This window comes from Patagioenas fasciata, chromosome 1 (genome assembly GCF_037038585.1).
Source record: "Patagioenas fasciata isolate bPatFas1 chromosome 1, bPatFas1.hap1, whole genome shotgun sequence".
NCBI lineage: Eukaryota > Metazoa > Chordata > Aves > Columbiformes > Columbidae > Patagioenas > Patagioenas fasciata.
The window spans coordinates 197,135,136-197,162,584 of NC_092520.1; the positions used below are offsets into that span (position 1 = coordinate 197,135,136).

Consider the following 27,449-nt stretch of genomic DNA (forward strand, 5'->3'; position numbering starts at 1 on the left):
CACACAGAGACCTGAATCATCCATTATAGATCTCAATTGTCTATACTCTGCACCTTCCAGTTTTAAAACTCAGGTTCTTTTTTTTGTTTGTTTTTGAGAAGACTGATCAGAATGTTACCCCCAAAAGAAAAATACATTTTTTACTGATGTACTGCAAAATTATGGAATTTGGAAAGAATTTAAAGTTGTTTTTTTTGTTTTTTTTTTTTTTTTAATCGGAACCAACTTAACAATTCATGCATTTATTGGGTGGGTTCATACTATGACATAGTAGTCTATGCACCCCCAAAGTTACAGATATGGTTTTATATATATTTCAGAATCTGGATTTCAAAGTAGGAAGAAAAAAAATGCAGGGTCTTTTGGTCTTTTTTCTGTTATTGTTATAATTTTTATTTCACCTCCAAAACCAGAATTTATTCCACAAAACCATGAAATAGATGATTGGAAACTTATTATTATTGCCTGACGTACAATCTGGTTTTGTTTACTTATTCAAGATGAAAGTTCAGACATCAAATGGATCATAATGTAGCTCATTTTACAGTAAACTAACTGGTTTTAAATTCAGATTAACCCATATCACAACAAGAAAAAATCCTAGGTATTAATCAGTAAACTAGTTTTACCTCACTGAATCTAAATCTGTCCAAAAGTTAGCATAGTAGGACGGGACTGAATGCTAGAAGCAAACTCCTGACATGAATATGAGTTAAGAAAAGGGAATCCTGAAAGAAAAGATATGTGTAGAAATCTTATCTGTCTGAAAATTGAGGATTTTTATTTGTACAGGAGCTGCAATATTTTTAAAATAGACCTCACAAACAAAGTGGGGATATTATAAGTCCTCATTAAAATCTGAAAATCAATGTTCTGAAAAGGAAGAAGAAAAGCTATGTTTCCCTATTTTCTTGCATAGAATTATTTGAGTTGTTAACAAATCATTATTTAAATTTAGACATTTTACTCCAAGTTATTGCTGGGGTAAACTGTGGTCTCTTTTCAGGCAATGATGTGAATCACTGAACATCAGTAGAACCAATATTCAGCATTCAGGACATGAAGTCTACAAAAATTGCAAAAGCTTTCCTAGCATTTTGGATTTAGGACTTGAAGATCAGTTATTTGCCACAAAGAAGCATATTTTGCTAAGCACAACGGAAAATAGAATTGAGTGGGTTTCAGTAGATTGGTACCACAAAGGAGTGCCCAGCTTTGAAAAGACTGTAGTAGTTGAAGCCGTACTAATATGTAAGAGAACTTGCATATTACGAAGCAATAGCACGGCTTCAGCTTCATGAGAATTTTATTTCTATTTAGCTTCCTCAGTGCATGAAGGACTTAAGACATGGGGCCATGAAGATCATCCCACCACTCTGCTTGAAACTTCTCTTGAGCTACTATTCTTTTCTAACACCAGAATTAGAAACATGACTTTTAACTTCTCTGAGACTTAAGACATCCAACTCACATGCTAACTAGCTTGGAAATTAACAGAAAATAATCTAGTTCTCCTACTGCAATGATCCCCCATTTGTAAATTATTATACCTTTTTTAAACAGAGCATTGGAAACTCTGTTCAGCACATAAACATCTCTTGAAAATCAGTGAGAGATTTAATCTAGGTCTTGGGCTACAAATCTATGGAATACACGCTGAAGCACATGGCTATGAGATGTCAAGAATTGGTATGTTTTTATAATTAACACTAGTGTTACTTCTCGATCTTAACAATATCTGCAGAAGATATTCTGCAGAAGTGTTCATGCTCTAACCTTTCTCAGCTTTGTATATAAATATAAACGGTAGACCATGTAAATGTTTTAACATATAAAAGGTATTTTAGACTAGTTTCCAATTATGTGGTAGTGGTCTCAAAAAACTTTATCTGAATAACAATTTCAAGACCACCCTACTGAGATCTGAGTTGGTTTTAAAGGATTTTGTGATGCATAATGCAATGGTCTCAGAGCTCATGAAGCTCTAACTGGCTGACAGCAGGAGTTACGACTACAGATGGTTCTCAGTCACAATAGTGATTTCTAGAAATCCAACAAGAAATTCAGAGTGAGCGTGGCTGAGAGGGATTTCCAAGAGAATCAGGCTGAGTTAATGATCTATTTCACCATGCAAGTGTATTTGTGAGAGCCCTTTTTGCTGCTGCTAAGATCCCTCACATGGCAGTTGCAGCCATGCCATCATGAAGAGTGCCACACAGAACAAGAGAAGACAATGGAACTCACAATTGTGCATGTATATGGACTTCAAAGCAAGAACGTACTCGTGGCACCATAGCTTAAATATAGCCAAAGATTCTGATATCCCAACAGTCTTGGCTATGAATGATGGAAAATTCAGGATCATAACTTCCTGCTTGTTTCTAAAACCTGTTCTTTGGGTTGGGATAAGGGGATACATCGGCCCCCTGAAGAATATCTTCTGTAATCTTGGTCTGTATGTAGTGTTTCCATTACAGTTAGGACAGTGAAGGCACTTGGTAGATGAACTGCTGACAAGTAGATTTAATGTGTCTGTTTCATAAGTTGACCACTTCTGACAAAGGGGAGGAGGGAAACTTAACTTGGCATGGCATGCATGCCTGCATCATCCCAATCCTCTAATCTGGTGCTGCCTAAAAGCTTATTTTGGTGGGTATTGTGTCCTGAAATGACACAGAATTAGAACTGCGGGATGTCAAAAAACTTCCAAAACGAGCTTAATCAAATAAAATCAGCTGACCTGTGGAGATGTGAAATACACATTTAGAAACACTCAGAGCTGGAATGTAGGTGAGGCTAAGTACAGGAATGCCAGGGTGACGCGAATATCTAACAACATGAATATCACCAATAAGGACATTTATAAATAACAGTATTTTTATTTTTAAGTTACTCTGAATTTCTAAATCTCTTCAAATATTAACTCAGGACTCCCAGATTTACTGAGATGGTTACCCAAGGATTGTTATGCTTATTTTTACTGCTGGGTAAACTGAGGCAGAGAGGTTCAGTGACTTACCCAAGGCCACAGAGGGAGTCACTGTCAGAGCCGGGATTAGAGCTCAGGAGTTTCTGGCTCCCAGTCCCAAGCTCAGACCACTAGACCATGGCCTCAGGACATTTCCAGCTGGTCTTCAGTCTAAAAAAAAGTAAATTCTCAAGTATGTTACAAATATGTAACATATGTATATATTTATTTTTACTTTGAAAGTAGTATGAACGAGAACACATTGCTTATAAGTCAGTGATGAAAAGCAAACCAGTATATTTCATCTGAGTTACCTTTATCATACATAAGTGTATGATAAAGTTGTTCAGAAAAGTCTTGATTTAAGTTGTAGCCGATAGAAACAGCCACTGTATTTTTCAGGGTAAGGAACGAATTGCCTTTCCAACCCGTCCAGCATGTCATTTACATTAGTAGTGAGGAATGCTAAGTTGCTCTGTGTGTAAGTAAACTCTATTAAGAAAGTCACGTCCCTTGGTGAAGCTAGATCCTTAGTAAATTTTACTAGCTAAGCACTGAGCTCCATGTCAGAGTAATTACACCTTTTATCCACTGTGAGCTCTCTCTTAGATTCTTCATACTCCTTAATTTCCCACTTCAGCTAATTTAGCAGTAAAATCACAAAGGTTTTAAAAGGTTAGCTACTGAGGAACTGGCACATGAATGTTCTGTTAAGCTCCATGCATTGAAATCACATCACGTAGAAGAAGGACTTAATTAAGTAACAATTAGGTAGCGATGGATCATTGACAACATATATACACTTCGGTGCTAAAATTAATCTCCTCTGTAAATCCAATACTTTGTGTATCTTCTCATCTATATGCTGGCAAGTTTTGTACTTGAAATATAAAATGGACAGACCCTTTAGCAATATCTTAAAAAAAAAATAAAAAAAAAAAGGCACATCTTCTGGCACTATTGAAAATACATACTATTTCAAAAAATCATATAGCTTATTTTTTTTTTAAGAATTGAAAGATAATGAGAATAGCAAAAGGAGAAGAAATTTTTAAGGCAGCTGATTTTAAAGTGACTTTAAGGACATTTGTTATATGAAAATACTTAGTATGTTGAAAGGGCTAGCAATTGTGCTGAATTCTCTTGCTATCTTCTTTTACAATTTGCCATATTGTTTCCTTGTATTGACAGTCAGCTGCTTAATACAGAGATTGGCAGTTAGCCCAGTGAATCCTCAATCCTAAAAGCCTCTTAGCAGATGAAAAATCTTTGGTTCATTCACACCTTGTAGAAAGGATGACAGGGCAGAAGTGACATCCAGATCCATTTAGAGTATACTTTGAGTTTGATTTTCCTTTGCCTTACTTCTTGTGCAGTCACTTATAGCTGTGCAAAGGAAGCACAAAATGGATATAAAACACTGCTACACCTGTGAGGAGATAATTCTGTTTTGGTTGCATTATTCCAGAGGTGATCAAAAAAAGCGTCAGGCAGTGAAAAAATCTGGCACTGCATACAAAGTCTCAACAATTTTGACAGAAAGCGTAAAGCAGCAGCAGCGCTTTCCAAACAATTTACAGAAATCACACTTTCGCTTTGGAGTAATGGGTATTTTCATTTGCTATTTGCTTGGTATTTTAATAGAAAAAAATACTAAATGTTAAACTAATCTAAAGAAAACAAATCCTATTTCTTCTTTATTTATTTTTTTTTTTTTTGGTAGAAACATACTGAGCTGCAAGTCCTAAAGTATATTCTCACATAAGAAGAAACTCATGTTTTACACAAGATCTTCACTACTTCTGCCTTTCCATGTGCTACTTCTAAACCCAGTACTTCCAAAGTTACATTTCTATACAACCTTCTAGAATCAATGTGAAAGTGGTATTATGGCAACACCTGGTCTCAGTCCATCAGAGTTCAATACTGTTCTGAGTTACCATTGGTAGCAAATTATTGTCTCAGCATTCGCCAAACAGTGACATCTCTGCTCTGTGATCTACCACCACTACGATAATGCAAGCTCTACTGCCAAGTATCTTCAAGAAACAAACTAATATTAGCAGAAAAGACCTGCAAATATGTGATTAACAAATGTGTGTTAACAAAATTGATAGTTAACAAATTAAGGACATAATCTGGTTGTCCCCGGAGATGTGGTCAAGAATTATTTCTACTTAATAACAGAAATTTAGTGTATAATAATTAATTCAATATGTTTGGAGATTTATTTTCTCATACTCAGAAATCCTTCCCATTACGCTTGGATGCCATCATGGGCCTGGTAACTAAGGTGTGTTGATTAGGAGCCAAAATAGAAATGAGTTGACTGCATCAGCAGCTGTTGACCTAAGAGTACTGCTATAGTAACTAGTGTCTCTTGCCGTTTCTGTCGGAAAATTTCTTTCCTTTTAATCACAGCCATGTAACTTGTAGAGTCATCTAAGACAGTTCCAAAATGTATTACCATTGTCCAAAGCTTTCCTTACCCTTCAACCAAGCAGCTAAAGAACAAATGCACTTTTTAAAAATTTTATTTTGTTAATATTTTAGTAATACTGTCTTAGAGTTTGGGGTTTCTTGGGATTTTTTTTCCCCGCCCCTTCTCCTCCTGCATTCAGAGCTTCTTTAAGTATTCTGAGTTGCTAGTCTGGCTTGACTGAAAAGTACTGTGTGTTTGTTGTGTGCCTGCATGTGTGATACCAACTGTTGAAGGCTGCTTGATATTAGATGAGGGCTTATGCTTAGAGCTGTTCTACACTTGGCTCTCTGGCAGAATCTCTCCTCACCAATGACAATGATGTCTCTGTGTGGGGGAGAGTCTGTTTTATATATATATTACACTTGCAACGGCCTTAATTTCACTGATGGAGCATGATTATGATTTCATTTATGTTAATCAAAACCATGAGTCATATCATTCATGTCAACAGCATTAAAGAACTATACAGATAAGTAAGAGTTCAGAATCAGGCTTCTGGTGTGATCTGAAAGGATATCTGAATCACTTCATTAAAGATAGATACTGAAGGACAGATCCTCTGCTTACTTTGCATTACCCAGTCATGCCATCAGCATAAAACATCAAATAAAGAACTATATGACAGCTGGCAATGTGTCACAGTACATGGCTTTTCTGTTTACCTCAGATACAGAAAATACCCTTGAATGTATGAGATTTAAGACAATATTTCAAGTAGGACAAAGTTACCATATTATGTCTTTTTGCCCTTGTAAGTTAGTGTTAATCTTTCAAAAACTTATTTCTTTCCTATGTTTTTCTATGTCACTTTTATGTAACTTGAATGCAAAAAATCTAAAGGCAAATGATATTTAAGTAAGACCTCAGAGATTAAGATAAGTTTTATAGCCCTGTCCATTATGAATATTATGTCTGGTAAACACAAGAGCATCAAAACAGTGATCACAATTCATAAAGTTTGTTTTACAGATATCTAATAGAGCATTATCAATTCTTCATTCTTTTTAAAAAAGTGAAAAACATGTCAATTTCCCAAAATATAGGCATTCTAAAACAATAAAAGGTTTTGTACTGGTGTCTGCCTCCTGCTTAGACAAAAAAATTTTGTAGGGGATGATGTGCCTTAATTTAGTCCTCACTAATAAGTACTTCCAAGACTAAATATTCTTGAAATTGCACTTATTTAAATTACACTCAAGCTCCAGGTAAATCTAAAAAAAATATTATTGGGGGGGATCATTTAAAACAGTCTAGCAAGCTATCAAAATATTGCTTTATTACATCTCTTCCATTTTCTAGGCCCTAGAAACAATTAGGGTCATATGTACTCTCAGCTTCCTTACAAACACATTCCCCAAGACACCAAATCAGAGAGTTGAAGGGTTTATCAACAAACCAGGACCAAAAGAAAGCTGAAAGTAGGGATCTTTTACTATGTTTTCTATAGGTCTCAATGATTATCTCACTGAAAACTAAATGTCTACCTGTGCAACTTCCTTTTCCAGTACAGTGGGAATAGTAAAAACAGTTTCTCCTGAATTCTGAACGAAAACTTTGTTTTCACCCTGCTAGACCATGTGCTCAGTTTTATACCGTACACTTCTTGTACAGTGAAGCAATAAGATACTGTCTTCAGGCTGAATACAAATGTTAGTTAAACCACTGATGCCTTTTAAGAAAACCCTGATATAATTTCCACTCTTAGTAACTGTGGGAATTACACATTTTTCTTGTCTTTGTGATAACATTGCTGTATATTTCAGTAAGCACACTTGGGCACATAGCTTAATTATAAGGTAACAGATCCTTCATATCTGTGCCGAGAACCAATCAGAAATCTCACTCTTTGTTTTTCGACAAACTAAAGTGAACTAGAAGCTAAAGAAATATAGAACAGAGAAGTGACCTACCGTGGTTGTCTTTATCCGTCCTCCTGGTTGTGTACAGGTCCAGCCTGATTTATTGATTAGCAAATCACAGCCTTCTCCTTCTAAACACGGAAGCATTTCACACCACTGTTTTGTTTTGATAATTCGTGCTATGGGACAGAAAAGAAAAAAGAAAAAAAAGAAAAAAAAACACAACCAAAACCAATTGGCAGGAGAATTCACGTTTCACTTATCTCTAAACAGTTTCTCATTTGAGTTGTCTATTTTCATCATCTGATAACACAGCCATAGGTTATGAAGTAGACAGCCCTAGGCAATTTAGAAAATTATTTACAACACCTGCTGTGCCAACAAATTTCATAATAAAAACAGAACTTAAAAACCAACAATAAAAGACAGCTCTGTTGTAAATCAAAAGAACACAAAAGTTATCTCATTTTCTAATTCCATGCTCCTTACAGTCATGGGAATATTGTTGGAGGAGCTAACAACTGGAGACTTACTATCCTAACCAATCATCATGGTAGCCTAAAAGTAACCTATGACTGATCCATTGTGTTATTCCATATAAACATGAGCAGACACTTCGTACCATGAAGTGCTTAGAGTGTAAACAGACATGAGACAGACAGTGGAGAGAAAAAAGCTATAATAAACAGGTAGAAGGGGCAACATAATGACAGTAATTGTGAAACTCTGTGATAGTTGCAATGGTAGGTGCAGGAACTAGGAACATAAGGGCAGGTGTTGAATGAAATAAAGGTTGGGAAATCACAGGGAAGGGGATAATAAGCAGAGGGAAAAGCCTGGAACAAGCACCCTATTGCCCTATTTCTACAAGTGAAAGGAAGTCTAGTTAGGAACTAACTGTCCGTAAGGTGGTGTATTGTGTGCTTTGCAGCTCCTCTTAATGGTTTTGTTTCTGGTAAGCTTGTTCTGCAAAATTTCCTCAAGGTCACACAGCAAGCAGTCTTGGAACAACAGAGTTCTGACTGCATTAAAATAGATGCAGAGGAGTTGTAGGGAGAAAATTTTCTTCAAGGCAGGGAGAAAAAGGCCATTTAATTCCTATAGATTTCTTTCTGGATTATAATATTACTTCTTTTGTGTTCATCTCTGTAGTATCTGGGCTCCTCCTCTTCCTTTTTATAGATTATTAAGCAACATGACTAATATCCACTATTTTGTTATTCTTTCACTCTCCCCTGTAGGCAAAATTGTATGGTGGAGTGTTAGTTTGGGATGCTTTGTATAAAATACATACACAAAGATGCACTCACTTGCATGGTGCCATAGACACATGCTAAATAATGTAAGGCCCCTCAACGAATCTGTCTTTTGCTCAGACTGTAAAGTTCACAGTCCACCGAAAATGGCCCTCAGTTCCTTCAGATATCATCTCAGCAATCCTGGGCTAGACTATAAGAAGGCCTCACCACTTCAATTTGTACATAAGTGTTCTAGGATTCAAGGGCAGAACAAGTTCCACCTACAGGGACACGAATCACGTCTTCCTCTATGTTGATTTGTGACATCAATACACACAATATATCTTCAACAGTCATGAACCCAATAAAAAGAGAAATACTTAGCAAGATAAGCATACAAGAAGCTATGACATTCCAAACTAATTTTGGGTCTAAGGAGCTTAAAAATGTGTATTTACACCCAGTGGCAGTTGCGGCTCTTTATGCTCATCTGAATGTGTGATTCAGCCTCCCTATGCCCTTGACTTCTTCTGTCTGGAGCCACTTAAAAATACAATTCCCAGTGGCACTGGATCATCGCAAGAAATAATAGTGTAATTTAAAGTCTTTTAATAAAATCCTTTCCAATATTTTGACATGAAACAACTTGCATCCTCAGTCCCGGAACAATTGTTTGTAAGCTCTTGCAATATAACAAATGCTGATTTCTTTCAGTGGAAGCTAAATCTGAAATTCATATTAATATTTTTTTTAATAAAAACCACTTTAGCTCCCAGAAGTCTACAAAGGAATTTGCACTGTTCATTAGGCAATATATATATTGCTGGAGGAATGATTCCCAAACAATTTTCATAACTACAATTTTTTGAAGTGAATCCACTAAAGTTTTAAAGCACACAGTATACAGAAACCTGGATTATTTTGGAGTCCATAGGTACTGCTCTACTGAGAAGTGGATCATATCAGTTGACAAGTCTAACATCTCCTACTGAACAGATAACAGACTAATCCTTTCTGAGTGAAGACATGTGTCCAGTTGCAGGCTTTACAGAAAAAGCTCAGTAAAATGTTAATGCCAAATCTTGCCTATTTGCATGCATATATTTTGTAATTCACCTATCAAAACGGCTGTTTCTATGATATCATTGTTTCAACAATATGAACAATCAATGAAAGACTGAATTGGCAGTTAAACTGAAAAATATGTACTAGATTGCCTCTACAATTTCAGGTGGGAGTTTTTCTTGGAAACAGAATTTGAATTAATCTTAAAAAAAAAAAAAATTCCTCTGTGATTTATTCTCAGTGTTTGCTCGGTTGCTATCCCAGAATGCAACTATCAGTAGTATCACAAATATATAGAGTCATTGCTCTGGGTATTGGTTATACCCACACAAATTTAGAACACACCAAGAGCATTTTACAGAACATAAAGTCTAAAATCTTTCTTTGTTAAGTGTATAGACTAACTCATGCATTTAAGCCTTGAGAATCAGAACTACTTCTTTTGCAGGGAAAAACTACTCAGCTCATATAGTTTAAAGCAAAGCAGTATCAAAATGCTTTATTAATTTATTAATGACATATAACCAGCTGCAGTGGGTGATCAATACCAGTAATACAAAAAAATGTAAACCCCAGTACTAGACACAAAATGTTCATAAACACTTGGAAATTCCCAAATGCCCCCTTAGAACTGATCAGAAACTCTCCCAACACCAACACACCCCCCACTCTCCCCATCCGCTCCCTGGTCGGTCCCCGAGTGGTAGCACCCACCCTCTTGCCCAGCCCGTCCCCCCAGGTCTTTGCCCCATTGTGGATCTTCACAGCTGTTCTACCCGGCTTTTCAACCTGATCCTTGCTTTGTTTCAAAAGCCGCACAAACACACACACTCTCACTTTCCCGTCTCAACAGGCCTTGTTTTCTGGGCCATTTGCCAGAAGCAGCCAGTTGGGAACCCTCACACTTGGGTATAAATTGAAGTCTATACAGACACATTGCTCTGTTACACACATGAGGTCACAGTTGTAAAAGGGAGGCCATATTCGCGCCTGTAGGATTACATCTATTTTTACATTTCCACTTTTCAGTTTGCCCATTATAGTAGAGTATCACAGTGAAGCTAAATATATAATATGGGGAGGGAGCAAAATATACAACAATTTTACCAGCATAACATCAAGAATTCTATCAGTAATTGAAACTGAGTTACACTAGTCAAAGCAAAGGAATACAATGTATTTCCTGAGGCAGTATAGTTGCCTTTTTACTGTGTGTATTCACCAGGGGTAAAATTCAGCCCTCTGCAGACAAGACAGCAAAAAGCCTATCAGATTCTTCAAATCTACTCCAAGCTCCATCATAAAGAATTAAGTGGCACTTAAATGATACATAGGCTTTGTTCAGACCTTCTGCAAAGAACTGAATTTCATCTTGAGAATCTGAGCTGACACTACTTTGCATCTCCTAAGAAGGGCTGTGCCCCTTCACTTAAACTGAAGTTAATAGGAACTGACGGTGCTCAGCACACGGTAGAATTGCTTCCCTGGGTTAATACCATTTGAACTGGAGAACAAATGGAGTCTATCCAAGGGTTTTTCATGCAAACGGTTTGGAGGTGTTACAGGCAGGAAGATGTTATATCAACACGACACCAAGCTACCCACTGAAATGTTATTAGCTGTTCTGTAAGACAGAGCTATTTGCAACAGATTTCCAGTTATTATTAAAAATAAAGTCCCTATTAATGATTAGTATAGTCCAATTTAGGACTGCTCAACTGAGTAGTGTTTCGGAACTCCACTAATTATTTTCTGCTAAATACTGCAACTAGATATTTTGTCACTAAGCTTCTCACCTGGTTTAACATTATATATAATTTTTCCATAGAAAACAAGGTTTCTTTTCTATACTTTCTTTTTGCATATTCACTCTACATTCAGGCAGTTATCAATTGCTGCATCTTTAGTCAACCTCATAACTGAAAATCATGAACTTTTCAGGATGGTAAAAAGATGAGATAAATCTTGTTCAGCAGCAGTAAATGCAAAAAAAAAAGCCCTCTAAAATATGTTGGATTAAAACATTCAGATCTTTATAGTTTGTTTTCTTGTACTTTTTTATAAATGTTGGAGAATGAACTTGGAAATAAAAGCAAAAATGTATTTATTTTTATTTTTCATCAAATAATAATAATATTTCTCCTTTTTGCTTCTTCCATTTTTTTTCAGCTTGCTCCAACCATTCTTTTCTCTGCTTGATTCAGTACATATACACTATCTACCTATCAAAGATCCCCAAATACTTTGAAGAACTTATTATGTTTAGCTAGTTTTACCTATGACTGGTAAATGTTGTTCATTGTCCCCATTTTTTACAGAGGTTAATCAGCTCGACCAAGGTCACAACAAAAATTTGTTGCAGAGCTGGAAACAAAACCTCTGAATTCTTAGTGGTCGCCAGTCTGGAGACCTTTCTCTGTCTCATTTTTCTTCAGGAAGAGAACGTGCTTTAACCCACATATATAAGAAATTAAACAACAACAAATATGCAAAGTAATAGGATTTAAAAAACATATATTAGTTATATTGCAGCAGTAGGAAAGAGGCCAACAAAAACACAAACTGAATCACAGTACTGTAATAAGACGTTGTAATCATGAACTGTCTTTAGAGCAGCAATTTGACTGTAATACTGTATAAGCCACAAACATTAATCTATTTTACTATACAACAAGGGAACATCACAAACCTTGGATACCTTTTACAGCAGTCATTCTGCTCCACTTAAAAAATTGGAAGTAGTGCTAATTCACAAAGAGTTTGCTCTTCTCAATTATTTATAGGGCAGTGAGACCAAAGACTATGTAGTTCTAAGAACAGCAATATAGCGATGTCTAGACACCGATTTCATCATTTAGCTCTTGCTGTCAAGATTGGGAGGGATACTTGAGCTGAAGTTGAGAAATATATGGAAAAAAGTGATCTCCTGTGGGCTACAGAGAGGCTACAAATTGAGAGCAGGTAACTAGATGAAGAGTAAAAGGCTGAATGACAGTGCAGAGGCCTTTCCTACACCTCATCTCAATCATAGCTCCAGTAAAGGATAAATCTTATCGCAGCCCCAGGGCTGAAAAGAGACCTTCAATATTGACCTGTTTCCTGAAAAAGAATGAAAATCTTGGTTTACCATGAACAGTGCAGATTGCACCGTTCACAAGGTATATTTGAGAGAAACAGGATAATATACAGGAGATGATCTCCAAATTATGCAGTTATCTATATCATCCCAAAATAGGACTGCCTAAGGGTCCTCCTGCCACTGACATGAATGGTCCCAAGGAATTCAGTTGGGGTGCAAGGGGTTGCTGGATTAAGCTATGCAAATACAGGAACTTAGTAAACCACAGCAGCATAGGTTTCACTTTAAAGCTACTGCATTTAGCAAGGCATCCAGGCATCTGTTTAATTTTAAGAAGGTACCTAATGTTTTGCTGAATCTTCATAAGAATCTGTAAAATAAATATATACTGATGGTTTAGGATGGAGAAAGTCCAAAGTTATTCTACAAATCAGAAATTCTTATTAATACATAATAAACCCCCAGAACACCAGACGGGATAAAAAACCCACAAAAAATAAACAAACAAATAAAAAGCAAACAAAAGCTAAAGTATAATCCAGATTCTAGGAGCACTCTCATGAAATTCAACAGCTCTTATCTTCTTTCCTGTTTGTGTCTCCACATAGCAGAATTTCCTCATTACAATGCCTCAATCAATAATAAATAAACAATGAAAATAAGTACATAAGAGTAAATGCACAGGAACACAAGATATCTGACCTTTTTGTAGTGTAGAAACAAGCATGCATTTACTTTGCCTCTCTCTTTGAAAACCTCAATACTATGTGACTCAGTGATCTAGTGATAGGTGTCTTAGATTTGTCTACATCCAGATGCTCAAATATTTGTATGACAGTATCACCACCTAAAATGGAAAGTGTTCTACAAATCAGCTTCACAGTGAACTTATGTCTGTTTCCCTTGTAATTTTCAAGGGCCAGCTTTCTTCTATCTATAATTGCTCTCAACTGAGATTGTAATATATCTCCCCATTTGTTCTCAACCCGTAAGCCTTTCATTGGCAACTACCACAACTGCTTACATGGAAAAGTAATACAGCAAATATAACACCTATTTTTCAACTGCTTATAAAGCAATCTAACAAAAACAAACAAACAAAAAGCAGTATCATTTACCCACTCTAGCAGGGTCACAACAAGTACCCTGACAGTCATAATAAATAATAAATACAGATAAAATCTACACATCGAACCTCATTTAGGTGCAGTACATGTGCTTACAGCCTCTTCTAAGTTGGTGGTTTCAAACTACATATTAAAATGCCAATGCTTTAAATAGGCCCACAACTTTGCCCAGGATTTCAGCACTTATCTGAATATCCACACATGTACATATGCACTGGTTTCAACCTGCGAAGGAACGATCTAGTGCTTCATTGTCCGTGGGTAGTTAGCATTTGCCATCTAATAAGAGATGCTAATTGAACACCTGCCCCTAGAGAATGCCTTTGTCAGGACTCAGTGTCTTCTGTTTCTGTCCCCTGCTGTTCTGCTCTGCTGTATTCAATTAGTGTGCTGGAAGCAAAGTAAAAATTACTAAAAATCTGATCTGTGATATGCCAGCAAAGAACCCTTCAGAGATCAGGTTTTCATCACATTTCACTTTGTTGCCAGCACATTGAGAACAGCAAATTTAACTGGAGAGGGACAGTAATTTCAGACCCCAAGAAGAGAATCTGAAGACAACAGTAAAGGATAGAGACAAGGGAGAGATATAATGGAAAATAATAAGAAAACAGAAAATAGAAAAAGAAAAGAAAATAAAGACTAAGGCAAGAAAGAGAAATGATGGAAAAAGAGGACAAAGCCCAGCTATATGTAGTAGCTCCTGAAGCAGATGGGTAAGGTCAAAAACTTGCACAACTCTTTCAGTGGAGTCTTTAAGACAATGTTGATAAGTGAAAGCTGAAGACCAGAACTGTTTGGGTTTTTTCTCTTAAGTATAACAATTTCAGTCTTCCTGATATGAGCAGAGTCCTGCAGTGGAAGACAAGATTCACCATGGATAAAAAAAGAACATGAAAGAACTGCCAGATATTCATTACCTCCCCTGTGTTATGCAAGGAAGGCTGGGCAGCTGTGGAAGTGGGACCCCAAGAACTCCCAGCTACAAAGCATGTGAACATTTCAACATAAACACTAGCAAAACAGGAATTTAAAGGAGGAAGCTGCAGTAGGAATAAAATATGTTCTAGGTTATATGGTAGAGAGTGATGAGTGCCATGGAAAAAAGATGGGAATAAAAGATTATGAGGATGGTAGTAGAAAGGGAGCGAAGGGTGTCAGGAAGGCTATAAATCAACCTTATTACAAGTGTCTGAAAACAGACTGAACCTCAGAATGCGAACACCCACAGATACGAGTGACAAAGGATTCCTGGACACTTTACCCTGTCTGCAGCTTCACATTTGACTGCACAATATCTGATTCTGTACTCAGGAAACACATGCTAAAATGATGGCCAAGGATCAAAGTTCTTCTTGGCATGCTAGCTATGGAGCATTCATATAACCAGGCTTACTAGGCATGTTTAATGAATTCTGCACATGGTAAGTCAGAGGGGGAAAAAAAAGGCGCATCCCTTATTTGACAACTGCTTTTGCATGGACAAAGTGAGAATCAGACTGTGAGATTCCGTGTGCACGAGAACCGAAATCTGTTAGTCTCCAATCTTTTTAAAGTTATTTCTATGAATTTTAGTTAATGTTGTCCATGTGCATTCAAAGGACAACCATTCAGTCAAGTGGTTCTGCTCTAGCCCTCATTGCTTTTGGTACTTTCCAAGTCCAGTGTCAGCATGCTGCTGTGACATAGTGGTGACATTTTATTGTGCACTGAAAAAGATAATAATTCAGCTGTTCTCAAGTTCATGGGGCTTCCTTTGTCAACAACCACGGCGATGGGAAACTTTGCCCTCCTTTTGTCAGATATGTAAGAACAGAACATGGAAGCAAATTGAGCTGAAATGAGCTCAACGACTCGCACAAAAGGAGACAAACAGCTGCTGTTATGAGAACAATTAAAAATATTAGAAAGGGAAACTCAGCAACAAGGCTGTACTTATCCCCTACCCCCTGTGACTTCCCCCTATTTCACACGACTAGATGTTGCATTACCGTAAAAGTTATGCTCCTTGGGGTAAGCCTGTGACTTTTTGTTTTGATCAAACAGTAAAAACAGGCTATGGTTACGCTGGGCATTTTAACACAAATCAATGCTACATGAATGAAAATTAAGAAAAAAAATATTAAAAATGAGTGAAACAGGTGAAAACAAAGAGAAGGGTAGAGAACTATATGGCATCACCTTGTACACTGAGAATGAAATTAATAGAACCACTTGTGATTATTTTGAAACTTGTGTTCATAAATATTACTTTGTCAGTGCCCCAGGAAACTTGCCATAGCGAACCGTAATGCTGACCTTTAGATAGCTTGGAAACTGGCCTTTTCTCTCGCCTTCTGCTTTCATTAGCCACTGTTTGACCAACAGAGGAATAAATGTGTTAAAATACAGCACAGATCTAAGGTTATGTAACAGACACTGAACGGGAAAATCTGATATAGGTGAATGTGTTATATCTCAACTGCACAGTCACTCACAAGGCTTGATAGAGTTTGACATCATGACTATGTGAACATGATTTCTGACTGACAGATGAAGTTATGTGATTTTTTTTAATGTAGCATTTCATATATATATAAAATATTACTGTTCCTTACAAAAAAAATATATTATCATTTTTTCCCCTTTTGGACTTAATTTGGGCAACTACTTGTCTCAAAACTTAGGAAAGCTTTCTCTGTATATACCTCAGTATTTGGCAAAAAAAGAAAATCAAAATCACAAATGACTGCCTTATATTTATATAAAGTTTCTCTTTTTAATTTGTTTTTTATAATATTGCATGTAATACCAGGAGACAGATATCTTAAAAAGACAAATAATGCAATTCATCTCCAAGACTCAGCTAATGCCTGGATGTATTTACCTTGTGTAAGTAATGCATAGAGGAATTGATTTTCAAAGATTCATCAGATTCTACTTCATAAAAATTCTTCAGATGTTTTATGTAGTAAATACAGTACAGTTCAGAAGAAGCTCTATAACAGAAATAGTCACTGATTAGAAGGAATAGTCTTTCTTCACCTAACAGGCAATATTTTATTTATTGGAACACATCCAGAAAATCTATGAACAGCCACAGAAGGTATTTTAAAGGGCAAGAGCCTCCCTGTTTCCTTCACCATCAGAAATTATAATTTGACATTTTCAAAATTATTTCTGTGAAATGAGATTAGAGAGATTGGTCATAGGGTGAAAAAGGGTGAAATGCTGCCTCTTTCCTAGGGCAGGCAATGCACGGGCCATTGTGTTTGCAAGCAGGAGTCCTGTTCCCCGTCAAAAGTAGCACATGGGAGGTTAGTTGGGCCAAAAGACAGTAATAGTACAGAAAATATACTCTGATTTCCTTTTTTTAAACTATGAATTCTAAAAATAAGATGCTGTAAGCACTAGTGGTTCTGCAGCGACTGCTCACATTGTTAAAAATCAGACAGCCAGACACAAAGGAGCTGACCAGGACAGGTCACTGAGAGTTAAAGCTGCTTTTTTTGTGTTGCACTCTTTTAAAGGAAACATGATGGACTCATAGACTTTAGTGACAGAAACAACCAGTTACACTAATCTAATCTGATCTTCATGAAGGCCATAAAATTTAATCCAGCAAATTCTGTAATAATCTCAGCAATTTCTGGTTGAAATATCTTTTAGAAAGACAACCAGTACCGATTATCAGAGAATACTTATATTTCTACAGACTCTTTAGGCCACTTATACAATTCAATAGCAAAGGCAAAACTCCTCAGTTCTATAGATTTTAGTATTATTTCTATGGGACTCCTATTTAACTCTCACAGAGTATACCTGGTTTGCCTTACTAAACTCTAAACAATTGAGTGGTCTGCTGTCAGATATAAGGTCATGTCCCTGATAAAACACTTGGTGTTCCTGCAGGTTAATCATCTAAATTTTAAGTCTCTTGCTGTTGCTTTTATTTGTTTTATTTTATTCTACATTGAAAAGCATCTTAAGCAAAATAAAAGAATCTGCACATCAACAATGACACAAACAAGAGTTTAAAACCCCACAAACTTAGCTTGGTTCAGTCTGTAATCTTAGCTTTTAAAGATGCTGATGGAAGTAATTTAGAATATTCCACCTGCAGGAATTTCATTGCTTTCTTTTAACAGCAACTGTCTGCAAATGAGCTTTCTCAACCAACTCTTGCTTTGTAGAAGCAACGGGGAAACATTACTGGAAATATCTATATCGTGTAACAATACAAATAGTACAAGTTCGCAGTCCTGACTCAGGCAAAACTTGCAATAGGTTTCTTGAGGGTTCTTCTCAACAAAGCTCTTTTTGACTGAGTCCGCATCTTGGAAATAGCCCCTTGCAGATTAAGAAAACACAACTGCTATTAATAGTTCTCTACGCCTCTCTTAAGCACAATATTGAACTACTTAAGTGTTCATACAGTCTCAACATTTTAAACATACCAAAATAAAATAATCTATAAGAGATCTTCCCAGGGAAATTTCACACATTTTCTATACATTCACATAGCAGATTAAAAAATGGCTCTTTAAATTATCCCTGTATGCATAATTATATAAGCACTTACGTATGCATGTATCTATGCAACTACTGTGTTAGGAATAAAAGTTGCTGTCACCACTCCTCTCCAATGTTTTATCTCTAGTCAGCAGATATCCTGCCTAACCACTGTAGTCATGTGAAAATAAAATAAATAATTTTAATTAAATTGTAGAATAATGTGCATGATTTCTACTGTTGGACTGAAGAAAACTTGCAGAACTTCACCTGTGTTCAAAAGTTCAGAGTCTATTTACACGCCCTAGTTGCTGGAAAATTAAATAGTGAATTTACAGCATACTAGCCACTCTTCACTAACTCTGCTTTTTACAACTTGAGGTGTACTTCTGTTAGTACATTTCTCATCAATATACATCACCTACTGCTTTAAAGGCAGCTTTCCATGCCTGATCAAGTTTGTTTAAAGATAGATCAGGTACCCCTACCTCTAAAATTTGAAGCATGTAGATTAAATCCAAGGAAAGAGGGCTAGTGAGGGCATTCGCTTTCTGGTTGTAGGGAGGAAAACAGTCACAGAGTTTTAAAAATTCTTCTCTGTTTAAGAACAGAATTATGTATATTTTTGTTGTAAGCAGAAGATTATTCAGATACCTTATGTCACCGGCAGCAAAATCTGTATCCTCGAATAATCTGCAAATTCCTAAATTTAGGTTAGCCAAGTGACTGTATCTTACAAAGATTTCTAAATTCACCAAGTGTAAAATATTCAAGATAAGTGAGAATCATTTCATGAAAACAGGCATAATAGCCTGATAATATGGAGATTGGCCTTTTTCACCAGGTGGATTAGAAGGCACTTCAGCCTGCTAAAAATGTATGCCTCATCCTCGATTCACTTGTGACAGAGGCATGTCTAACACACACACACAAGTTTGCCAGCAAATTCTTCAGCAGTTTCACTCTGATATAAATGCCTTTTCTTTCGTTTTTACAAATTTGTAGTGCAATCTACAGCTTCATTACTGTGTTTATGATATGTATAGTCTTCACTACTTGAATCTGTGCTACCCATTCAAAAACAGACTGCAAAACGCCAAAGACTTTCTTTCACTTCCAGTCCTGCTTAAGTTTTCTTTGTGGCACTGCTCATCTGAATCATTGCCTGTTTCTTGCTTACAAAACATTCATATTCAAAGCACCATTAGCACAATAGCAATTAACAAAGAGCCTTTTATGCAAACGTGCTACAACTTCATCACACACACCCTTTACAGGAAAAAGGTCTTTTCTTTCCAGTATCAGTGAAGCACTCATGCCATGTGAAAAGAATGCTCCCTTTCAGTGCAGAGGGGACATGACTGTGCCTTATGTGAATCTACTGTATGTATAACAGAGGGGAGGACTAGGTGACCTAAAAAATCTTTCTCTTCTCTAACCTCTATGGAAGTTCACAGTATGAGGAATTGCATATTAACAACCAGATGCAGGATTTTGTGTGGAAAGAGCAGAGTGCTTCCACAGGATGTTTTTCTGGTTTTTTGTTGTTTTTTTTTTTTTTTTTCCCCTGCTGTAAAGGATAAGAAAAACACTTCTAGGTTTGTCACAAGTATAATTGACAAAACACAGAAAGGACAGTGTTTACACTTGAGTCATTTACAGAAGCCATTCCTAAAAATATTGCTAACACGGAGCACTAAGTAAGAAGGACAGAGAATCTGCAGCTACATCACAGGAGAAATTGGTGAATTTTGTTGCCTCTATTACATCAAATTGCCACATTGGCACCAAGAAAAACACTAGAGGTTTCCCCATGCGGTAAGACTGTTCCTTTATTCTGTAGATGCCACAATCATATTAATTAGAGAAGAACAAGAGAAAACTGAAATGTTTTATACTTCCTCCTAATAATAATTTAGAGGCAATTCTACAAGGCAAAAAACTGAGCAGCACAGAGTTGGTCAGAAAAACACAGAACACAAACCTGTCTGCAATAACGACATATAAGCAATATCAAGGTATTTTACAGTAATATAAAGATGTAGGATAGATGTGAGAATCTAACACCCCAAAAAACATCGTCAAAATCAGATAGTCACAATATTTCCTAATACCTGAACTACACAGCTCTGGGACATGTTAATAAACTCGATCATTTCATAACAGCTGTAACATTGTCTAGAATGTTTTATCCCGAGTTCCTACTGGCACAACAGATACTGGTAAAACAAGAAACAAAAAAGAAACGACCCCTCAAAGGCTCTTGTGTGCCTTTATTTCACACTGAATAAGCAGGCACAGTACAGCCTGCTGCTAAGCTTTTCCTTACCAGTTGGTCAAAACATGGATAGACTCTTGGTTACAGTTCCTAATGTGTTGATCAACTGACCCAGAATAACAAAGGCTAAGGGTAAGCAACACAGAAATTACTATACTGGATATGACCTGAATCAGTCTAGTCTAAGATCCTGTCTCTGTGAGTAGCCAGAGGGATGTGTAAGAATGCCGTACCAGCCAGCCACCTTTATTTCTCTATGTTCTAGCAAGAACTGTTCCAAGAAGAAATAATATACTCAGATTTATTTCTCCATATTCTCTCAGTTACTGCTTTGCAAGCTGTTGATTGAGGGGCAAAGGGTGGAAATTGTGCATCTCTGAGGAACAATTAACTTCTTTGTTGATCCCCTGAGGTGTACTGTAAGCCATAATACCATAAATTATCCCAAGGAGAATTTGTCATAATAAATCTAAATTGATAGCATTAAAAAATGATCATGCATTTGTACTTAAAAGTGCCTTTTTTTTTTTAATTTTAAAGAATTTTGCATTGCCAATTTGTAGGGGAAAAAAAAGTCTAATTTTTTCCATAGCAATACAGAAAGCTTTCTATTTGCATGACACATTAATCACAGAAAAATTAAGGACACAGAAAAACAAATATGATAAATCACATACCCTTTTCCCTGATATATAATTCAGCATCAGGACTGTATACATCATTAACTACTGTGTTTGCCATTAATACTTCAGAAAAATGTGTGAGCATACAGCTGCATCATAAAGCTGTTAAAAAAGAACACTGCCTTTAATTTTTCCTGCTTCACCTTCCTCTACCCATTATATGAAAATCAACCATACTGTATACCTTTCCACGCCTAAAATACAAATAAAAAATTACTATATGACAGAATCTGCAAGGTTTGCTATTCAGTGACAGTATTGCCTGCCTGAGAATAGGTATGCCGTACCTACATCACATTATTCTCCCCATACCCCTGATATAAAATCTTTCATGACTTGCTAAGACACTATTCTGTTCCATTCAGTCTCTCACACAGCACTCAGCCGTGCTGGACCCAGGTGCCTCTCAGCAGGGGGTGAGCAACGTGACTCTCTTGCATCACATGCTCTCTCACTCCCCAGGGCAAAAAGTCTATACACTGAATGTTTTGTTCAGCATTTTGTTGTTGTTATTTTTCTTAATGCGCACATATATAAGTTAGGCAAAGCAAGTCAATGAAACAAATTCTGTACTTAGAGTGGAAGGTGCTGAGTCCTGCCCTTAGTTCTTTGGAAAATTTATTTTAGCCTAAGTCAGGCCATTGACTGCTTTCCTTAGCACAGCCACATGCCAAATGAGGCTGCCAAATGTACTCTCATTCCTGCCCACTCTTGTAAATAAAGACATGTTTAATTATATTAACTTCAAGACACTTCTCCAAACATCTATCCTCTCAACCATAGCAGCTTTCAAAATAATTCTCAATTTTTTAAAGAAATCACATTCATCTCCAGAAATTCCTAAATATATCCCATGTTTCAGGCATCTTGAAAGCTCTTTCTGCACAGACTATTTTATTTGGATTCACTGCTTTGGAAGAAAGAACATGACTGCTCTCATCAGGCTCTCTAGCACCCAGCCTTAGTAGGGGACAATTTTAAAGAAAAAAAAACACACATGTATGTTAATAACACAAAGTGATAACACTGGGAAGATGAAAGTAAAGTATTGAAAAAAAATCTGGATCTTAACATCCAGCTTTGCACTGGGTTACTCCACTTGGGGTGCTAGTGGTCTATCACATTATTTAACAGAGAGGAATTGCCTTAAAGAACTTTTTAAAGTCTATATATTTTTTTTCTGATTCTGTTAAAAAACAAAATCAGACACAAACAAACAAACAACAACAAAAACAAACAACAAAACTCACTGGGAACAGACTCATATCCTTTAGTATGTTCTTTTACTTTTAATCCTATAATTTCATATATTTTTATGTATTTCATGCATAGATCATGACAATTATTCATGCATGCAAGTGTAGTATATTTATTCTAGCAAATGTGCAACCTCTACCTTCTCTCAATAGATACGTAGGGATCATACACATTAGATGAATAACATGATAGCAGTTCTGGCATTCAGAACATCCCCTAAACCTGTACCCCTTCCTTCCTCTTTTGTGAACATGAGGAGCTCATGCTTTCACAGATCTTTGTGAAGCTGGGGCCTGGAACTGAGAATCTTCTCCAGATCCTTCGACTATATCACTGGCTATGTCACTCAGTTTCTTTAAGGTACAATATAAAATGTAAAATTAACATTTACATTAACATTTACTGTCTCTATCTTGACCCACAAGTTTTTCTTGCTTTTGCTTTTCTCTCCCTTATCTTGTTGTGGGGGCTGCAGGTGGGGGGCAGTGAGCAAGCAGCTGGTGACTGGCCAGGGTCAACCCACCATAACATATTAAAAGACAGAGTTTACATGGATACGTACACTCCACCTTGTAACTATGCTCCCACACCATTCATGGATAAATTTCCTTATCATTCTCAGTCTTGGTCTTTGAAATATTTTGGAGGAAATTGCACCAGGTAGTCTTTACAGCAATTTCCACTTTCTGGATCACTCCATGCTTAGAAGTGACTTCCTAGAGCTGCTTGAGTACATGAAGGCACAATCCTCCAGTGCAGTGCAGCAGATCCCACACAACCGTGTCTCCATATCATTCTTCCATGTTCTCATGACTTCACACGTTTTTTCTTTTCCCAGGCAGGAGGTAGTAAAAATATCTCACTTGTAAGAGCCCAATACTGCATGGCACACCACATGAGACCCCACAGGAAAAGCACTACATGTGCGACCACAATTACAGCCACAGCTATAAGAAGTGCTCATAATGACCACTAGGAATAGAGCAACCTCACACCATCCAGTGCTTAACTTTTACAGATGCTTAGCTTAGCTTCTATAAATGCTAGTCCTTACTTGGGGCTCTTGCCCTGACTTTGTAGGTTGAGAGCTGAAATGGGGGTTTCCCAGGCAACTCAAATCTGTCCAACAACTACCCACGTTAGCACGCATAACAAGGTCATCACAGTATGTTCGCTATTTCCCATGGCATCATCTTGTTTCTTGGCAGCTATAGAAAACAGATACACATGGTGCTTGCTCAGCGTTGGCTCCTGGTGCTAGCAACCAGAAGCCAGCTGGACCAGCAATCCAGCTTCTGACAGCCAGTAACACTGACCAAAGCTGATACAACACACAGTAGAGAAAAGCTAACAGAAATGGTCCTTGTTCTGGTCCATACATCAGATGTCCTGTGGTGCCTGGTCCTACCCATCTAGGTCTGCCAGCAGGCACTAGTAAACAGCAGCACAAATCTGGTATTCACAGAGGCATGACAGGGAGAGCTTGAAGCATGCATGGGAGCGAGCAGAGGGGAAAGTTCCGGAAAGGCTGTGTTGAAATTGCAGCACTGGCATCGTGGGTTATCTGTTACCCTTGAGAGCTCTCATGTGTAGTATGCAGTGACTGGGACCATCTCAAGGGTCTGCAGAATGTAAATAGGTACTTCAGAAGCTAGTGCCATCATGGGAGTCACATAAAGAAGTCAGCTAGCACAGCAGGATGGGTGAAGCCATTAGAACTGCTATAGCCACTGAGGCTGCTTTTACCTCCTTTTAGTTTGTGAATCACCACAAATGCCATAAGTGACTTTACATTTTCTTCCAAGCTAAGAATAAAGAATATTAAGGACTACAGATTAAAATATAGTTTTCAAAAAATAAAAATACAGTTGTTTGATGGGATCCTCCATTTACGTTTACTTACCAGGACCTACTAATTAACCACTGTTTTTACATGGCATGATTATTTTTAATTTCACACTGTTGTTTATCTCCAATGTTGGGGTCTATTGAGGAAGTATATTAAATCAATGCCAGTATCTTTAATACATAAAAATGTAATAGACTTTAGGAAAAAAAATAGGTGGGGAGCAATATACTAGCTGAAAAACATCAATTTAAACTAGTCAAAAGATCTGAAAATTTAATTCAATTGATTATCTTATTTTTTATATATGGATTGAAACAAATATACTACTCCACACCTTTTCAGAATAATTTTCACGTTTTTTTCCAGTGCAATGAATATTTAGTAATTCAAAGAAGATGGAAGGATTTTGGCAGGACTGATTAAGAGAGCCCTCTCAGAATAATCACTGGCCTTTTCACATGTTAAAGATAGAGGCACTGCAACATTTGGAATTACCTTTTGCCTGTTGGAATTACTTATCTAAACATGTACCAGACATTCCATTGTTCATCCCAGGGTGCTATTAGTTTATCAGGCAAAAATAACTAAGATCAACCTCCACTCCCATTAATTCTTTCTATCTGTCCCTCGTCTTCTTCCATAATTTTTAGACTTGCTAAACACCATATCGTTAGCCAGAGAAGAGAGTCTTTTACAGAGGTATTCTAAGATTATAAGAAAGAAGTAAACAACTCCAGTTGCTGTTGTAACAAAATATTTTACTGTTATCATTATCAATTTATCTTTTTCCATTACTGTAGACACAAAAATGTTTTTGAATGTAAAGGGCTGTTATAATTAGAAATACTAGGTTAACTACAAGAAAAACATTGAGTTTATTCAGTAGTTGAAATAGTATTTATGATGAAAGTCCAATTTGTTAAGGAAAAAAATAAGATAAAAACAAAGTAAAGGCTGTTTGATAATATTAAGCATTCACATTCCATTGTTTACATATCCACAAAGGAAACTATTTTATGTCATTCATTGCTGTGACACATGCAAGCAATATAATTGAAAGCAACAAAGAGAAAAACACATAAAAATGCCTTCCATCTGACTTAACAGGTGCCTTTAAATAGAAGATTCTACAAACAAAAATAATTTTGTTTTACATAGACTCAAAGAGATCAGTCTGTGCAGTTTTTCTCAAGCAGTCTCTGAAAATAAACCTTTGAGAAAATCTCAGATTACCAAAAGGATTTGATTTTATTATTGTTCAATGTGATTTTACTTTCAAATTAGGCAACACATTCTTTTTAAAACTAGTGAAGTAATTATTTATCTCATCATCTGACTTCAAAACAAGGTTCTGGGGAAGCTGTTTAAGAAGAGATACATGATCTTTAGCATAGCAGGTTCACATCAATTTGAAAAACAAAATACTAACAAGAAAACAAAGAAAAAAGGCCAAAACTCAAGTTCGTATGGAGAAAAATTTACTTTCCATTATGTGCTTTTTGATTTATTTTGTTTAAAATGAGTAAAAAGTTCAAAATAGTGCTAATAATTTGGAATACATAAAAAGATATTTGACCTAATGAATCACTGACAGACTGGAATATGGATGAAATATTTTGATAAAATAAAGAATATGCTTCTATGTTTGAGGCAGCTGAGTTGTCATAAGGATTCTTTCCCCACTGTTGAGGACTGTTTACCAGTTATGAATTACACTGGCAGTCCAGCATTTTTACTCCACTCACAGTTCCTTTTAGAGGATTAAGTAATATTCTAGAATGCATTTTACCATTTGTCTTTACTGTACTAGAACTTCATATCCACCTAGCCTCAGTTACCTAAATTCAAATCAATGCTTTAACTTTTGATCAATTTAGAAAGTAAATAAGAGTAAAAAGTGCCATTTGGCTTGGGTAACAGTGTTGTACAGTCACAGCATGGCTCCAGGATTTCATGACCTGCACAGCTTCCACTTTAGTTTTAACGGAAAGGGAGCTTTGATCCAAAAGAGCTTCAAATGTGCTGTGTTCCACCTACTTGAAATGATACCACAGTTAGTATCAACAGAGAGGCTTAACCTAAATTCCTTCCAGTTTAAACAAATCTGAGTGTCAATGCATTGCTTTTTATGGGAACATTCTGCTGTATGGGACCCAAATAAACCAGACCCTTGAAGTAGAATTACCTTTGTCTCGCTTGTCTTCTTGAAGTGAGCACATCAAATGACACTTGGCTTTCATTCCCTTAAGGTATGTTTTACTAGAATAATAAAAACTCCAGAAGAAAATAACTCTTAGAACAAAGAAAAGTCTGAACTGCTGGGTGAAACTTGAGATGCTTGTAAATAAATCTATCCCTGCTCACTATTCTTAGAGTGAACTGACCTTTCTTTTAGCTCTCCTTTTCAGTGCAATAACTTTATTGAGTTTTTGCCTTGACAGGCTGGAGAAATGGCCTGATCAGAACCTCACAGAGCTCAACAAAGGGAAGTGCAAAGTCCTGCACCTGGGGAGGAACAACCCCATCCTCCAGAACATGCTGGGGGCCAACCAGTTGGAGAGCAGCTAGGCAGAAAAAGACCTGGAGGTCCAGGCAGACAGGAATTTCACCATGAGGCAGCAATATGTCCTTGCAGCCAAGAGGGCTAATGGTATCCCAGGCTGCATTAAGAGTAGGGTTGCCAGCAGGTTGAGGGACATTATCCATTCCCTCGACTCAGCACTGGTGAGACTATACCTGGAGTACTATGTCCAGTTCTGGGTTCCCCAGTACAAGAGAGACAAGGATACACTGGAGAGAGTCCAGCAAAGAGAACAAAGATGATTTACAGACTGGAGCATCTTTCCTGTTAAGGAAAAGCTCAGAGAACTGGGACTGTCCAGCCTGGAGAAGTCTCAGGGGGGTCTCATCAATGTTTATAGATACCTGAATGAAGGGTGCAAAGAGGATGGAGCCAGGCTCGTCTCAGTGGTGCCCAGTGACATGACAAGAGGTAATGGGCACAAACTGAGGCACAAGAGGCTCTGTCTGAACGTCAGGAGACATTATATCACTCTGAGGGTTACTGAGAACT

At 36.9% G+C, this 27,449-nt stretch overlaps 1 protein-coding gene across 7 annotated transcripts in view; it reads right to left on the reverse strand.

Annotated features, from left to right (window-relative positions):
* Positions 1 to 27,449, reverse strand: part of TAFA5 (TAFA chemokine like family member 5) — a 415,042-nt gene that overhangs the window by 65,117 nt on the left and 322,476 nt on the right. For 5 of the 7 annotated variants that reach the window (XR_010651854.2, XM_065845124.2, XM_071803407.1 and 2 more), the window contains one exon: positions 7,361 to 7,488. Coding sequence is in view for 4 of the 7 variants with exons in the window: in XM_065845124.2 (XP_065701196.1) it covers positions 7,361 to 7,488 (128 nt within the window). In the remaining 3 variants the exon portion in view is untranslated. Of the gene's footprint in view, positions 1 to 3,019; positions 3,140 to 7,360; positions 7,489 to 27,449 lie in introns of all 7 variants that reach the window. The other 2 variants (XR_011737063.1, XR_011737064.1) reach the window with 1 other exon arrangement.